This window comes from Nycticebus coucang, chromosome 7 (assembly GCF_027406575.1).
Source record: "Nycticebus coucang isolate mNycCou1 chromosome 7, mNycCou1.pri, whole genome shotgun sequence".
Classification (NCBI taxonomy): Eukaryota; Metazoa; Chordata; class Mammalia; order Primates; family Lorisidae; genus Nycticebus; species Nycticebus coucang.
Genome location: NC_069786.1, coordinates 126,733,142 through 126,749,625, shown reverse-complemented (window position 1 = coordinate 126,749,625; position 16,484 = coordinate 126,733,142). Strand labels below are relative to the sequence as shown.

The 16,484-nt window shown below is 36.7% G+C and overlaps 1 protein-coding gene across 22 annotated transcripts in view; it reads left to right on the top strand.

Annotated features, from left to right (window-relative positions):
* The window catches only part of TRIP12 (thyroid hormone receptor interactor 12), a 147,880-nt gene that overhangs the window by 118,556 nt on the left and 12,840 nt on the right, over nt 1-16,484 (top strand). For 15 of the 22 annotated variants that reach the window (XM_053596401.1, XM_053596395.1, XM_053596393.1 and 12 more), the window contains 8 exons: nt 1,674-1,846; nt 2,901-2,974; nt 3,064-3,263; nt 3,822-3,949; nt 5,606-5,757; nt 6,421-6,563; nt 9,279-9,435; nt 10,651-10,749. In XM_053596401.1, coding sequence (XP_053452376.1) covers nt 1,674-1,846; nt 2,901-2,974; nt 3,064-3,263; nt 3,822-3,949; nt 5,606-5,757; nt 6,421-6,563; nt 9,279-9,435; nt 10,651-10,749 — 1,126 coding nt within the window. The remainder of the gene's footprint in view (nt 1-1,673; nt 1,847-2,900; nt 2,975-3,063; nt 3,264-3,821; nt 3,950-5,605; nt 5,758-6,420; nt 6,564-9,278; nt 9,436-10,650; nt 10,750-16,484) is intronic. The other 7 variants (XM_053596386.1, XM_053596385.1, XM_053596400.1 and 4 more) reach the window with 1 other exon arrangement.

The window sequence follows — 16,484 nt, the reverse complement described above, 5'->3', positions numbered from 1 at the left end:
TTGCTGTGAGCTGTGTGACGTCATGGCACTCTATGGAGGGTGGTAAAGTGAGACTCTGTCTCTACAAAAAAAAAAAAAAAGTTAATTGTGTTAAGGAATGCTATAAGCCTTAGAATATTTTGACTGGATGCTTAGAAGATAAGAAATTAGTTTTTAAAATCCACATTCTGATGGCTTGAAAACATATTTAAAAAATTTATTGAATTAAAATAATATGCATTGTTATAGATAAAGTACATGGTGTAGACTAGGGATTGTTTTCTGCTTTGAAAGTTAATATAGAAGTTGTCATTCAGTTTTGATGGTCATCCTTTGCAACTATGTTTGAGAAAATCATGAAGCTTTTAATTTTTATATAATCTATACATTTACATAAGCATATATTAATACAAAGGGATATTCTTCTCCATATCACTGTTTGTATGCTTTATGGAGTTTTAAAGATAATCACATTTTCTGTACCTGACTTTTGTCACAAAACTTCAGAAGTGAGCAATTAAACACTATTACCAGATTTTGATTGTTGTAGCTGTTAAACTCCTTCATTCATAAGTGTATACATAGAGGGCATCCATACCTCAGTGGTTAGAGCTCTGGCCACATGCTCCAGAGCATGTGGCTAGTAGGTTCGAAACCACCCCAGACCTGCTAAAAAAAGGAAATAGGCTCAGTACCCATACCTCAGTGGTTAGGGTGCCGGCCACATACACTGAGGCAGGCAGGTTCGAACCTGGCCCAGGCCTGCTAAATTACTGCAACAAAAAAATAGCCAGGTGTTGTGGCAGGTGCCTGTAGTCCCAGCTACTTGGGAGGCTGAGGCAAGAGAATCGCTTGAGCCCAAGAGTTTGAGGTTGCTGTGAGCTGTGACGCCATGGCACTCTACCAAGGGTGACAATGTGAGACTGTCTGAATTAAAAAAAAAAAGTGTGTAGGTGGTACCTGTAGTTCAAGTGGCTAAGGCGCCAGCCACATATACCAGAGCTGGCGGATTTGAATCCAGCCTGGGCCTGCCAAACAACAATGACAACTACAACCAAAAAATGGCTGGGTGGGCGTTGTGGCGGGCGCCAGTAGTCCCAACTGCTTGGGAGGCTGAGGCAAGAGAATCGCTTAAGCCCCAAGAGTTTGAGGTTTCCGTGAACTGTGATGCCATGGCACTGTACCTAGGGTGATAGCTTGAGGCTCTGTCTCCAAAAAAAAAAAAAAAAAGTATATAGTGCAAAGTAAATTTTAAAAGTTAGTTTTGAAAGTAATTTTGTCACTAAAGTCTTTGAAAATGAAAAAAGTTTTTGTTTTAAAATAGATTGACTAGGGAAGGGCAAAACGTTGCAGAAGCAAATACATTCAGATAGTTGAGGAATTTTTATTTCAGAGAATTAATTAAATATTAATGGCAAAATATTTCTGCTCACATAGATTGGTGAGACAAAGGTTGAATGATTTTCGTATGCACGCATACTTACCCATATTTTCTTACTGATTTTAACTTTTACTAAACTTGAATTACTGGATTTACTATTTGCAAAACTGGTAACTGCTTACTTTGCGATAAAATGATATTCTTAAATGTCCTTACAAAAATGCGGGTTTTGTATTATCTTGCCTTTATTTGAATTAATATATATTGATTGCGAAAATAATAGACTAACATTTTTTTCACAAATTATCTTGAGCTTTTCTCTCAACAGAGGATCACAGGCTTTAAAATTTTTCAACACACATCAGTTAAAATGCCAGTTACAGAGACATCCAGACTGTGCAAATGTGAAGCAGTGGAAGGGTGGACCTGTTAAGATCGACCCCCTGGCTTTGGTACAAGCTATTGAGAGATACCTTGTAGTTAGAGGTACTTTCCATATGTGTAGTTTGTGTGTTTATATGTGTATTTGGGATGAAGTTAATATTAAGAGATATATGCATTATTTTTCTGTTTAATGCTATTTCTACTAAAACCTAGACAGTCGGAACTCTCGTTCCTTGTTACTTATTTTATATTTAATATGCAGACATACGTTGAGCTTATTTGAAGTTGACTGTTTACTTGAGTGACAATGTTTTTTAACCAAGTTTTTACAATAACTTTTTTTTAATTATAGTTTCTTTAAGTATAGTTTAAGTGTATATGCAGTATAGGAAACTGAAAAACACGAGAAGCAAAGAACAAAGTCATTCACAATCACAAGCAGCTTATAGTTTGACACGTCCTTCTAGATCCCGAGTGTATATAACACAATAATATTCAGTAGAAGTGACATTTTGTGTTTGATAGTTTTCTTAGGCCTTTCTGCTTCATAGAAGTACATACAGGTTGAGCATCTCAAACCTGAAAACTTGAAATCTTAAATGCTCTAAAATCTGGAAATTCTGAGTGCTCACATGATACGTAAGTGGAAAATTCCACACCTGACACCTTTGTTTTCTGGTAGTTCAGTGTACACAAATTGTATTTCATACACAGAATTATTTAAAATACTCTATAAAACTACCTTCTGGTCTTATGTATATGTAACACAATGAATTTTGTGTTTAGACTTGTGTCACACCCTTCAAGATGTGTCATTATGTATGTGCATATGTTACAAAACCTAAAAAGTTCCAAAATGTGAAACACTTCTGGTCTGAAGCATTTCAAATAGTGATACTCAACCTGTACATATTTTTCTAAGAATATATTCGTTTAAGAAGTGTATATAGGTTTTTTTTTTTTTTTTTTAAGTGTGAAACATTTATCAAGGAAGAGAAAGATAAGCTTACAGAATGAGAACAAGTGTATAGGTTTAGAGAACAAGGTACATTTGCCATAAGGCAGCTAATGGACCCTTTGTCATGACGGAAAGGCTTTTCTTATTTTTTTGACTCCTAAAATTGCCAGGGGGTTAATAGCCTTGTTGGTTCTTTAGGATATGGAAGAGTAAGAGAAGATGATGAAGACAGTGATGATGATGGATCAGATGAGGAAATAGATGAGTCTCTGGTAAGGTCCTCTTCCCACTGTGTTATATACAATACACTGTATAATGGTCAAGGTCTATAGCTAAGTGGATTTTGCTTTGCTTTGTTTAGGCTGCTCAGTTCTTAAATTCAGGAAATGTAAGACACAGGCTACAGTTTTACATTGGAGAGCATTTGCTGCCGTATAACATGACTGTGTATCAGGCAGTACGGCAGTTCAGTGTACAGGCTGAAGATGAAAGAGAGTCCACGGACGATGAGAGCAATCCTCTGGGGAGAGCCGGTATTTGGACAAAGACTCATACAATATGGCAAGTCTGAATTATTTCTTTTGGTTTTTCATGAAGTCTGAAACTGTATTTTAAACTTTTAAATTAATGCCTGGCTTTCATAAGGAAAGGGGACCCAAAATCTTAAGATTTAATTATGAAAAGCTACTTGAAATTTTGGTCATGTGCACAAACTATATGTGCATGTGGCCTCATTCAGTAAAGCATTTGTGTTCAGGCAGTCATCATGGTTTACGTCCACTTTTCCAGATTTAGTTCATGTCTTTAATAAAATGCTTCCATAAGATGATATTTCATTAGGTAATAAATTTAGCATTTCTGAGTCCTTAGAGAAACATGGATGCAGTGTTCTGCATTGGTTGTGTCTGTTGCTTCGTGTTTAAATAGACAGCCATTCTTCTCAGAACTACCTTTGGAGTTTTTGGTAATTCTCTGAATCCAAAATATGTATATATAGAGAGCGGATGGACGTAAGAGTTCTTCTGGTAAGTGTGTGGAGTATGAGGCTTGCAGTTTGGCTTTGTATTATAATTTGCAGTTTTAAAATCTACGTTTGGTTTACATACGGTCTTATTTTAGGTATAAACCCGTGAGAGAGGATGAAGAAAGTAACAAAGATTGTGTTGGTGGTAAAAGAGGAAGGGCCCAAACTGCTCCAACAAAAACTTCCCCTAGGAATGCAAAAAAACATGATGAGTTATGGCATGGTAAGATGATATATACAGGGGAAAAATGTATTGCCAGCGGATAGTAGTTTAACTGTTTTCATGGTTTTAATGGAGCAATTAATAGTAAGCAAAATTATGTTTTGATATAATTTAGAAGTAAATGAAATTTCAACAGTCTGATTGCTTTCTATTGAATCCTTGACTTTGATACCTAGAAAACAAGAAATTAAGTACCTATAACATTAAATTTGGAAAGAAAATTGGGAAAAAACTTAATTTTTCTGTTAAAAAGTTGTGAAAATGGACATCTGATTTTGATATCATACTGAAACATGCCCTTTGGAGAGAAGACATGGATTTCTTTGGCGAACAGCTATTATTTATGTTCATTTTCAGGTTTCTACCGTGAGGACTATTGCTTCAAATTACCACCATTCCAATAGTGGGTTCTATTGCCCGCTAGTTGCCATCCTCACACATTCATCCATCACAAACATAAACAGGTCATATCCTTATTATATCCCTTAGACATGTTCGCCACCATTTAATTTCAGTGATAACTTCTTACCCATGAATTTTCTGAACTTGAAGAGGTGAGCTTTGCTTATGGTGTCAAGCTATCTTGAAATGGAATTTCTGAAATTGAAAAAAACTCTTACAGTTTTTTAAGAATTCCTGTTTTAAGCCTCAAACAAATTTTTTTAGTAGTATACATTCACTAAAGAAGAGCTTAAGGCAGTGGCTTGTCATTGGCAGATTGGCCCTTAATTTCTGTTGTCCTTCATTATAGTAGTATATTTCAACAATTACAGAAGTCTAGCCTAATATTGCTCCCACAACCCTCTGCTCTTTTTATATGATAGTAACAACGTCTTAGAGTCATGGGAAATATTCTCATTCACACTAAATTTTAATCCCTGGTTTCCCTGGTCCATAGAAATCAGGATTTTGTAGCAGCACCCCCCCCCCCCCCATCCTTCCAAACTAAGTTTTACTTAAAACGCTCTTAATTTTGAGAATATTTTTGCTTTTGGTGTTTAAAAAAGCATCTTTGATAAAGTGATAGTGTTGTGATTTTTATTGTTACTATTATTTCACTTGGTAAACGTACATGGCATTTGCTATAATCCTTCAGACTTTTTTTTAAAAAATGCTGGTACTTAATACAATCTAAAGACAAAGGAATCACAGACCTTACTTGAAAACTATCACAGTCTATCTAGTCCTAAGCTTTGGATTAAATAACCAAATCCTTTTTATCAAATTTGTAATTTGGGGGGGGGGTTTCTAGCTACTTAATATCTGTCTAAATATTATGGTTGAAAGTTTCTCTAATAGTGAACTTAAATTTAAATAGTTTTTATTACTCCGGACATTTTATTGTGCTGTTGTTTCTTGTGTAAAACAGAAATGCAAGCGATTATCTAACCAGCCTGAGTAAGAACAAGACCCCATCTCTACAGAAATTAGAAAACATTAGCCTGGCATAATGTTGCATTCTTGTAGTCCTACGTGGGAGGACTGCTTACTTGGGAGGCTGAGGCAGGAGGATTAATCATTTGAGCCCAGGAGTTTGAGAGTTTGAGGTTGCAGTGAGCTATGACACTACCATTGTACTCTTACCTAGAAGACAGAGTGAGATTCTGTCTCAAGAAAAGAATGAGAAAGCAACTTGCTCTGATCTTTTCCCTCTAGATGGAGTGTGCCCATCAGTATCAAATCCTTTAGAAGTTTACCTCACTCCCACACCACCTGAAAATATAACCTTTGAAGACCCGTCATTAGATGTGATCCTACTTTTAAGAGTTTTACATGCCATCAGTCGATACTGGTATTACTTGTATGATGTGAGTAAAGTTTTCATGGTCTGTTGTTTGTGACATGCTATCTCACAGGTTCTGTTTGATGAAATTTCTTGTTGTACTAGAAACAGAAAGAGTGATTTAGCTAAATCCAGGGCTCCTAGCCTAGTGAGGCACCATGTACTCATGATTAGAAACTTTTCTCCCACTTTTTTTTTTCCGAGCCAACATTCTTAGATTAATTCTCTTGGCAGATTTATAAAATATTCTCTGGCTATAAATTCATTAAATTAAGCCATAATATGAAAACTGAACGTGGATTTATTAAACTTAAAATTCTTTAAATACATTTGACAAAAGTTCATGTACCAAAGATTTTATATCAAAAGGTTTGGTGAAAGTTGACATCCTGCCTCTGAAGTATATATAACTTAGAGAAGGGCGAAGGAATTGGCTTTGTCTGAAACAGTAGCTGCCAGATCAATGATTGAGCCAGCAGTAGCAGTCTGTGGCTCAAGTAGGAGTTGGGTTTGGCTTTAGCAAATATATGGTAAATTGAGACATACCCCTGTGAAGCTGAATATTTTATGTCGGAAAACAGCAGGTAAAATGTAGGCACTTTGCATGTATTTGGGGGGTAAAGGAAGAGATTGTGAATATAATCCTAATGTTTCACTACATGTAGAATTTTTTTTCAACATTTTACAGAATGCAATGTGCAAGGAGATTATTCCAACTAGTGAATTTATTAACAGTAAGCTAACGGCAAAAGCAAATAGGCAACTTCAAGATCCTTTAGTAATCATGACAGGAAACATCCCAACATGGCTTACTGAGCTAGGAAAAACCTGGTAAGACTTTTTACTTCTATAATGTGGCCTCAGGGATGTTATTGGGTTGGTCTTTATATAAATTTGTAACGGAATCATTGTCGTTAAGTAGACCTAATTAAATGTTGATTAATACTGTAGTATTTGATTACTGCTTGCTTAATAATGAAGCTTTAGTATTCAAATAGACTAGATAAGTTGACTGGTACAAAATTTCCTCCATAGTATGTGTCTGTATATGAAATCACAAAGGTCTACAAGGAGAGAGTTGCTACTGGCCATGTCTGACTATTTATATTTGCATTATAATAAAATTAGAAATTTTTTTCGATCACATCCTTACATGACTACTGCATTGGACAGAACAGATACAGAATGTTCAGGTCACTATACTAAATGCTCATGGCAACTTGGTGTCAGGGACTGCCAAAATAAAGAGATAATAGGATCTTTTCTTACAGGGTTCATTCTTTTCAGTAGTTGCCTTTTAGCAGTTTTGAGTCTCTTAGAAATGCCAAAAGGAGGAGGGAAGTCATGAGAAAATCAGTAGAAACTCTCAGTTGACCCCCAAGGGAGTATAACAAACTGGTCAACAGATGATGGTGATCAAAATTAGGCCTGCTGAGCTGATACATACACGTGGTGCTGCCCAAAAATGAAAATTGGGTCATATTAAGGAGGCGGTTGATGTAACGAGGGCACAGATCAATTACGGAAGTTCTGTTGTGTTAGGTTATTCAGTATGAAATGTTCAGTTTCCTAAGTACTACATTTGACAGTTGACATCTCTGACATAACATTTCACGTTGACACCTCTTAGTGTTTTTTTGTTTTATTTTTTAACTTGTGAAGGTACATCCTCATTCTTTCAAGTGCACATTTTCACTTATGGTTATCTTTCAAGGTATTTTTTTTTTAACAGCAATTTTTTTAAAACCATGGCTGAGTCAAAAATTCATGTTATTTTTAAATATGCATTCTGTTGTGGAACCAATGAAGTGCAGAGAGCTCAGGTATCAATGGAAGTGTTTGGGAGGGATGAGGCTAATGATGCATAGTATGTCAGTGGTTTTTAGAAGTTCCATTCTGGTGATGTTGATCTTGAAAATAAACCACATGTGTGATCTGAGACTAAGATACATATTGATTAACTGGAAGATACAGTACAAGTGAGTCCACCTCAACCTATGCATGAATTAGCAGCAAATGTTTCACATTAACAATCCCAACAATATTAGACCATTCAAAACAAATCGTCAAGGTCCAGAAGCTGGGTAGATGGGTTCAGCGTGAATTAATTAAGCATCAGAAGAGATGTCTTGAAACTTGACTGTCTTTTGCTGTCACAACATAAAGGAGAAGCATTTCTATACCATGTTGTGGCATGGTGATGAAAAATAGATTCTTTTTGACAATCACAGGCCTTCAGCACAATGGTTGGATAAAGATACAAGTGCCAAAACATAATCCAAAAGCGAGTATTTGTCAAAAGACACAAATGGCATCTGTTCGGTGGTCCAGTGCTGGTATTATCTATTTACATCTATTCATCTATCTGTGAAATCTGGTCAGCCTGTTATAGCAGATATCTATTGCAACCAGTTGGACAAAAAGATGAGAGGATGCTGGCGAGTGGACAGCCAAGATTGGTCAATAGAGACTAGCCAGTCCTCTTCCAGGACAGTGCTCAACATGTTACACAAACAATACTGCTTAAACTCCAGAAGCTGGACTTGGAAACTGTCATCTACTGTATTCATCATCCATTACACCAACTGACTACCACTATTCCCAGGCTTGGCCTACTTCTTGCAAGGAAAAATACTCAATTTTCAGCAAGTTGTGGAAAATGCTTTTTGCAATTTCATTGCCACTTGCTCTCTAGGCTGTTTCGCTGCTGGCATAAACTACCATTAAAGCTACCATTAAGATGGCAAAACTGTGTGGATGGTTTAGGGGCTTACTTTGATTAATTGTAGTGCTTCTTGAGATACTATAAACTTTTGATTCAAAATCGGAAATTTTATATTTAATAGCCTAAAATAGTAAAGTCATTCCTTGTGTATATGTGGCATGGTGGGGGGGCACTAAGTTTACTTAGCGTAGAGGAGTGTCGGCAGCCTCAATGTAGTGGTGTCATATTTTTAATTTAGCATTTACTAGTCATGTTACAGTTTGTAAAAGTCTTGGTGAAGATTATCTTTGATAGTCTTTTTTTTTTTCGTAGAGACAGAGTCTCACTGTACCGCCCTCAGTAGAGTGCCGTGGTGTCACGCGGCTCACAGCAGCCTCTAACTCTTGGGCTTACACGATTCTCTTCCCTCAGCCTCCCGAGCAGCTGGGACTACAGGCGCCCGCCACAACGCCCAGCTATTTTTTTGTTGCAGTTTGGCCGGGGCTGGGTTTGAATCCACCACCTTCGGCATATGGGGCCGGCGCCCTACTCACTGAGCCACAGGCGCCGCCCTATCTTTGATAATCTTAACTGTAGGATTTTTAAAATTAAATTTCAGATTTTATTTTGGAAAGCTACTTAATGCCTTCTTACTTGATCACTTAGACATTTCATACAAGAACTACGAAAATTCTTAAAAATTAATTCGCCTAGACCATTTTATTTATTTTATTCACAGTCATTCTATATTGTATCAAAAGTTACTTCTGATGGAGGTTTTGTTACTATTGTGGTTTTTGATTCTTATCCAGATAATAAATTTGTATTGCATCTCTTTACAGCCCATTTTTCTTTCCTTTTGATACCCGGCAAATGCTTTTTTATGTGACTGCATTTGATCGGGACCGAGCAATGCAAAGATTACTTGATACCAACCCAGAAATCAACCAGTCTGATTCTCAAGATAGCAGAGTTGCACCTAGATTGGATAGAAAAAAAGTAAGTTTCTCCTGGAAACATTTAAATAAACTTAGCTTCTTCAAAGTGATGGGAAAACTAGAAATGTGGTATACCTAACTGTTGGTTGACCTCTTAGTGTTGGAGGCCTAGAAACAGTTATCTCTTTGTTAGTCATATTTTCCTGCCAGTCTATGGACCTGGGCTATCTGTGATTCTTTTTTATCCTCTATTAAGACTCTCCTCTCCCCCACCCCATATCTGAAATAATTATTACAATTCTTTTTCTTCCTTATAGTTGTCATAACTTCTACCAGGAAAGAATCTTGTTTTCCCTTCCCGAGACTTCCCTTTCTTTCTAAATTAGGAACTCAAACTGTAGCCTCCCTTTTAAAGTTGATCCCTTATGCAATGGTTAGAATTAGTCAAGAACCCTTTTATTCCCTCGACAAATCACTTCAGTTAGAAGAGACAGAAACAAAATCCTTAATATATTTTGAGTTTCTACACCAGTCATCCTCAGTGTTGCATAAATTATAGTTCTCTGAGCCATAATCCATCTGAAACCCCATCCTACATTTTTTACTTAGGACTTTTGTGTCATGTGCTTCTTTTATTCTGAGAATTTAAGCCTCTCTTCCAAAGTCTTTTATTTCCCAAAGATAAGAGCCATTAGCAAGGGCATGAAAAAGGAGAGAGTTGCATTTATGAGAAACAAAACAAAACATAAACTGAAACAAACCATCCCTATTTTCTTCATTTGTCTCATTGGGTTTCTATAAACGACCTTGTTGGCATAATTTAGAAATCTAGCAAGGCCTTTATCATCCCCATTAATCTCATTAATAGATTCCATAGAAGTGCTTACAGAATGTTGGCAGGTCAGAGCCAGTAGGTTTCTTGCTTACCAGTCTAACTTGCCACCTCCATACCTATTTCTGCCCAGGGAGATTTCATGAAATTTTGGCCTTAGTTACCGAGATCTTTTCTTCTCCAACTTGGACTTTTCTAAACCTACCATGAACTCAAGATAAATTTAGGAATTAATTACCCTTGCATCTAAGCTTTCCTTGATATAGGCCAGGTTGATGTTGATGTTTGTAGCAGTGTGGCTACTACTTAATATTTCCTGAGGTGTGCGTTTAAGGAAGTAACATTCTAATAATTGAATTTTTGCATTTCACAAAATGCCATATGTTTATTAAAGTGTAATATTAAGTAGAGCATAATTTTCCTTACATTTGTACTTCTTTGTAGCGTACTGTGAACAGAGAGGAGCTGCTGAAACAAGCCGAGTCTGTGATGCAAGATCTCGGCAGCTCACGGGCCATGTTAGAAATCCAGTATGAAAATGAGGTGAGCTTCCGAGTCTGATGGGGGTATTTAGCTTGGATAAAATGTCATTTGAGTTTCTTGGGACTATGAAATTCTGAAAGACAGTTGGCAAATTTAGCTAAAAATTAAGATTTGTTCTGTAGGCAGTCCCTGGGTTACAAATAAGATAGATTCTGTGTAGGCTTATTCTTATGTAAGTTGGAACACGTACATTTACCTATCATCTGTAACAGCCTACATTCGTTAAGTGTGAGTGGTATGTAAGTCAGATGTTTGTAACTCAGGCAATTCCTGTATTTTTTTCTTGAATAATTTGCTCTAAGTTCTCTATTTTTCAGAAGTTTAACTGTAATAAAAAGTTATTCCTAGCATTGGAACATATTTGTGTTTAAGTATGTTTTTAAGTTGATAAAGCAAGAGGATATTTTAAAGAACTAATAACTCCACGTGTTTGAACTGTCTTTTTATTTAAAAATATCACATGTTATTGAGACAAAAATTACAAATAATAAACTACATAAAAATGTACAGTTCTAAGAATTGGTAGATGTACGTTGTACATTTGTTACAATTGTAACCATTACAGCATCAAGATAAAGAACAGTCCCTTTGTCACAAAAAGTTCCCTCAGACCACTTTGCAGTCATTCATACCCCCAACTCCTACTCCCCTGGCAGCTGTTTCCTTTCTTTTTTTTTTTTTTTTTGTAGAGACAGAGTTTCACTTTATTGCCCTCGGTAGAGTGCCGTGGCATCACACAGCTCACAGCAACCTCCAACTCCTGGGCCTAGGCAATTCTCCTGCCTCAGCCTCCCAAGTAGCCCGAGTAGCTGGGACTACAGGCGCCCGTCACTATAAAGAAAGGAAACTATATTTCCTTTCTTTATAGTGCTATAATTTTTACAATGCCATGATGAATGGACTCATGCAGTATGTTGCCATTTGTCACTCTTTGTTCACTTAGCATCATGCTTTGAGATTCATCCATGTTTCCTTTGATTACCAGCTAGTATTCCATCTTAGGGATGTAACATAATATGTTTTATCAATTAACCAGTTGATATACATTTGACTATTTTGAGGAACACTGCCATAACCATTTGTGTTGACATCTTTGTGTAGACATATGCTTTTATTTCTCTTTTGGTAAATACTTCAGCATTGAATTGCTAAGTCTTTTGGTAAGATATGCTTTAACTTTATAAGAAATACCAAATTGTTTTCCAAAGTGGCCATCGCATTTTACATTACCACCAGTAATGTATGTGAGTTCTAGTTGCTTCAGGCGCTCACCAATAACTAGGTGTTGTCAGTCCTTTTAATTTTATTCTAGTGGGTTTATGGTGGTATCTCTTGTGGTTTTAATTTGCATTTCCTTGATGACCAGTGAGACATTGATTATCTTTTCGTTGCTTATTAGCCACTCATATATCTTCTTAGGAGAAGCGTCTAAGAATATGCTCACTTCTTCTTGCTATTTTCGTCCGAATTTATAGCTATCTTTTTCATTTGCTTATAAAATGTCTTTGGAAGAGCTAAGGTTTTAGATTTGATGGAATCAAATAGAACAGCTTTTTTCTTTTCTGGTTTGTGCTTTTTGCATCCTCTAAACCATAGGTTTTGAAATATTTTTTTCCTATGTATTCTATAAGTTGTTTATTTTTCAGCTCTTAGTCTGTGATCAATTCTAAGTTAATTTTTATATGTGACATCAATTAAAAGTTGAGGTTCTTTGCTTGTTTTTTTAAATTAAAGATAGGCTATTCAGTTTTTCTAGCACCATTTGTTGAAAAGACCTTATTTAATTGAATTTCCTTAGTCCCTTTTGTTGGAAATCAGTTTACTGCGGTATTTGGGTCTCTTTGGAGATTTTTCTTTTCTGTTCTTTATAGTAAATTTTAATCAGATAGTGTGAATCCTCCAGCTTTATTTTTCTTTTCCAAAGTTGTTTGTAGTTATTCTCAATTTGTATTTCATGTAAATTTTAGAATCAGCTTACCAATGTCTAAAAAAGCATAGTAGGATTTTGATTAGAATTTTCACAGAATTTAGATCAGTTTGTAGAGAATTGATGTGCTTACAGTATTATATCTTCTGGTCCATGAACAAAGTGTAGCTGTCCACTTATTTCTCAGTATTGCTGCCTAATTTATGTTTATAGGTGTTTCTTGCACGTTTTGTGACATTTCTCTCTAAATATTTTGCATTTTGACAGTGTTAAAAATGGTACTGTTCTTTAGTTTAAATTTTCACTTGTCTGTTGGTTTATAGAAATAGTTGTTTTGTATGATCTTCATAAACTTAATTATTCTAATAACTTTTTAATAAGTTCTATAGGATTATTATATACTCATGGTTTGAGAAACTTTTCTATAAAGGACCAGACGGTAAAGGTTTTGTGAATACAATAGCCTCCATCACAGTTACTCAAGTTTGCCTTTGTAGCATGAAAGTGGTGCTGGACAATACGTAGATGAATCAGCATGGCTGTGTTACAGTAAAACTTTATAGTCACTGAAGTTTGAAGTTCATATAATTTTCATGAAAAATATTTAAGATTTTTCCAAAATGTGAAAGTATTTACAGCTTACAGAAAACTGAGGGCCAGCATCGTACCTTGGCCTGCCAGCTGCAGCTTACTCCTGTCATGTAAAGACAGTTTTACTTCCCTTCTAATCTTTCTTTTGATCCTTCTGAGATGCTTTTAAACAGTGAGGACAGTATACCAAAAAGATTCAAGTAATGATTTTCTATATTTTTTCCATATATCTTATTGAGTCTCGGGGACACTTTTCCTTCTTTTCTTGCCTGATTTCTTTTTTAAGCCAAAACTTAGTTTTTGGACTTCTGAACCTCTCTCATGGACTTGATTCCAAACTTTCCATTGTTATCTATTTATAATAGCCAACTGCTCTGCCCGTCAGTTTTTTTATCAGTAAATTGTGGGTAATAGTAGTACAACCTCATAGTTGTGATGGATTCATATGTGAAGAGTTAAAACAGAGCCTGGATTATGGTAAGTACTATGTAGATTTATTTAGCAGTTTAATCTGCAGTTATCCAAGTGATTTTAATCTTGACTTTGATTTTTTTTATTTTCTCTTTAAAGCATTTTCTCCTCCTTGTTAAGTAAGACTTTGAAAACTAACTTTAGAGTGTTTCATCACCAAAATTGAAATTTTTAAGTTGTGTGCGGAGAGATACACTGCATGCTAGGGATCCAACTTAGAACAGAATTCCTGCACTCAAAAGGTTACAATATAGTTAGGGAGACACAGGATGAAAGTATGAAAGGGTTTGGCAAGTGGAATGGTATAAGTACCAAGAGAATGGCACTTTTCTCAAAGCATGTGGGGAAGGCCTTGTGGAGAAATAAGCTCTTGAGTTAGACCTTAATGGAAGAAAAGGGGAGGGTTGAGGGACTCTATTCCAGTAGGAGATGGGGCTTGAGCCAAGCATTAGGCTTGGTGGTGAGCGACAGAAGTGAGTACCACTCTGGAAGTATTGGGAGGGAAGGGAGACGTCAAGAGAAGTCCAGATGGGGTTGGAGGCCCTTGGCTACTGAGGTAAGAAACTTGGATCTTCTTTTGAATATACCCTGATGATGCTTGTTGTTCAGAGGATGCTATGTATATCCAGATTTTTTATTCATAAGACTACAAGACCTTTGCTTTAACCATCTTGGTGTTCTTACTCTCTTTAACCATGTGCTTTTCTACTTTTTTATTCAAACATTTTTCTCTTGCCAAGAATTCTTATACTTCATGGTTCTGTTAATGATCTTACATTAGGGGTGAGGTGGGTAGAATTCTTGAGCTCAGGAATTCAAGACCAGCCTAAGGAAAGCAAGACGCCATCTCTACTAAAAATAGAAAAACTAGCCAGGCATTATGAGAGGCACCTGTAGTCCCAGATACATTGGAGGCTGAGGCAAAAGGATCACATGAGCTCAAGAGTTTGAGGTTGCTGTAAACTATGATACCACAGCATTCTACTCAGGGTGACTGAGTAAAACTCTGTCTCTTAAAAAAAAAAAAAAAAGAGATTGGGCAGCGCTGGTGGCTCAGTGAGTAAGACGCCACACCCATATACTGAGGCAGGTGGTTCGAACCCAGCCCCCGCCAAACTGCAGCCAAAAAATAGCTGGGCATTGTGGTGAGCGGCCTATAGTCCCAGCTACTCGGGAGGCTGAGGCAAGAGAATTGCCTAAGCCCAAGAGCTGGAGGTTGCTGTGAGCTGTGATGCCTTAGCACTCTACCAAGGGTAACAAAGTGAGACTCTCTCTCTTAAAAAAAAAAAAAAAAATCGATCTTACATTAAACCTAGACAAGCTCAGATTGGCTTCACACTCACTATTCTAAGTACCAGAATTGGATTGTGCAAATGTCAAAATTTTATGATCTTTCTTGATGGGTCTTACCTGTTGACTTTGGAATACATTCCAGGAGGCTGTCTTCACTGGGGGAGGGAGAAGCACCTCTCACTCCCTATACTTCAACCACTGGTTTTGTAGGTGCATAGAGCTTCAGGTGATGAATCAAATTCAACTGGACAATTCAGCTAATGGTCTTTAGGAAGAATTTCTAACTGGCTATAGAATAATCCCAATCAAAATGTCAGATCAAGATGGGCTCCATCTTGAATTGTCATGATTGGCTAGCCAAGGGAAGAATTAGACCAATCTTTGGGCTCAGAAAGCCACTCAAGCTTGAGGGTTTAGGGCTAGAAATAACTCAGTTTCCTTTGGGATGGTGCAAGGTGTCAGAAACATAGATTGGGGAGCCTGGCTTCCTCACTTAACTTGCTGTGTGAAGTCGGGCAATGTCCTCATCTTATCAGGGGCCATAATGTACCCAACTCATCATTTCATGTTATGAGAATGATTAAATGGGCTGAAATATGTAAAGTGCTTAGAGCATTGCCTATCGCATAATAAGTGCTAACTTTGCTAGTATATGTTAACTTTGATGGAAAAAAACTTCATTTTAAGGTAAGTTGTCAAACTTTGTTTTTCTGTATTTTTGCTAGACTTTTATGCTTTTCTTTCCTTTACAAACAAATGAAGCAAAAGCAAAGTATAGTACTTACTTTTTAATAGTATGGGCAGAAGGAAGATAGATCCCTGAGTAGAATAGGTCGAGCTACAGGGAAATGCTGCCAGCCCCAGGTAGGGGTTGTACTGCCAGAGCACATGTGGCATGGGCCTTCCACCGGCCACCCACTCACAGAGGAAAGTTCTTTTAGTTACACTGTGTTCTTTAATGTTTCAAATTAGGCCTGTTTTAGAAATAATAGTGTTTGGGGCGGCGCCTGTGGCTCAAGGAGTAGGGCGCTGGTCCCATATGCCGGAGGTGGCGGGTTCAAACCCAGCCCTGGCCAAAAACCAAAAAAAAAAAAAAAAAAAGAGAATTCAAATTTGCTAAATAAATCATGATTTAAAAAAAAAAAGAAATAATAGTGTTTGGATGCAGGAAATAGACAAATTAAATCCATGACTTCTATTTAGCCTAAGATAATTTTATGCCAAAGAGAGAATTAACTGGCTTTAAAGCACCATCTGGTGGATACCAGACATTACAGCAGGGTTTTCTCGCTGCTCTTATCTCTCTTATCTCTTCCTGCTCTCCAAATGCCCAAGATTCCGTGTGGAAAAAAATACGCAAAGTTCCCCCCTTTGTGGAACTTAACTCTTGGCTTGGGGAGGCTGATACACATTTAGTGTACATATACATATATATATGTTAGATTGTGCGATA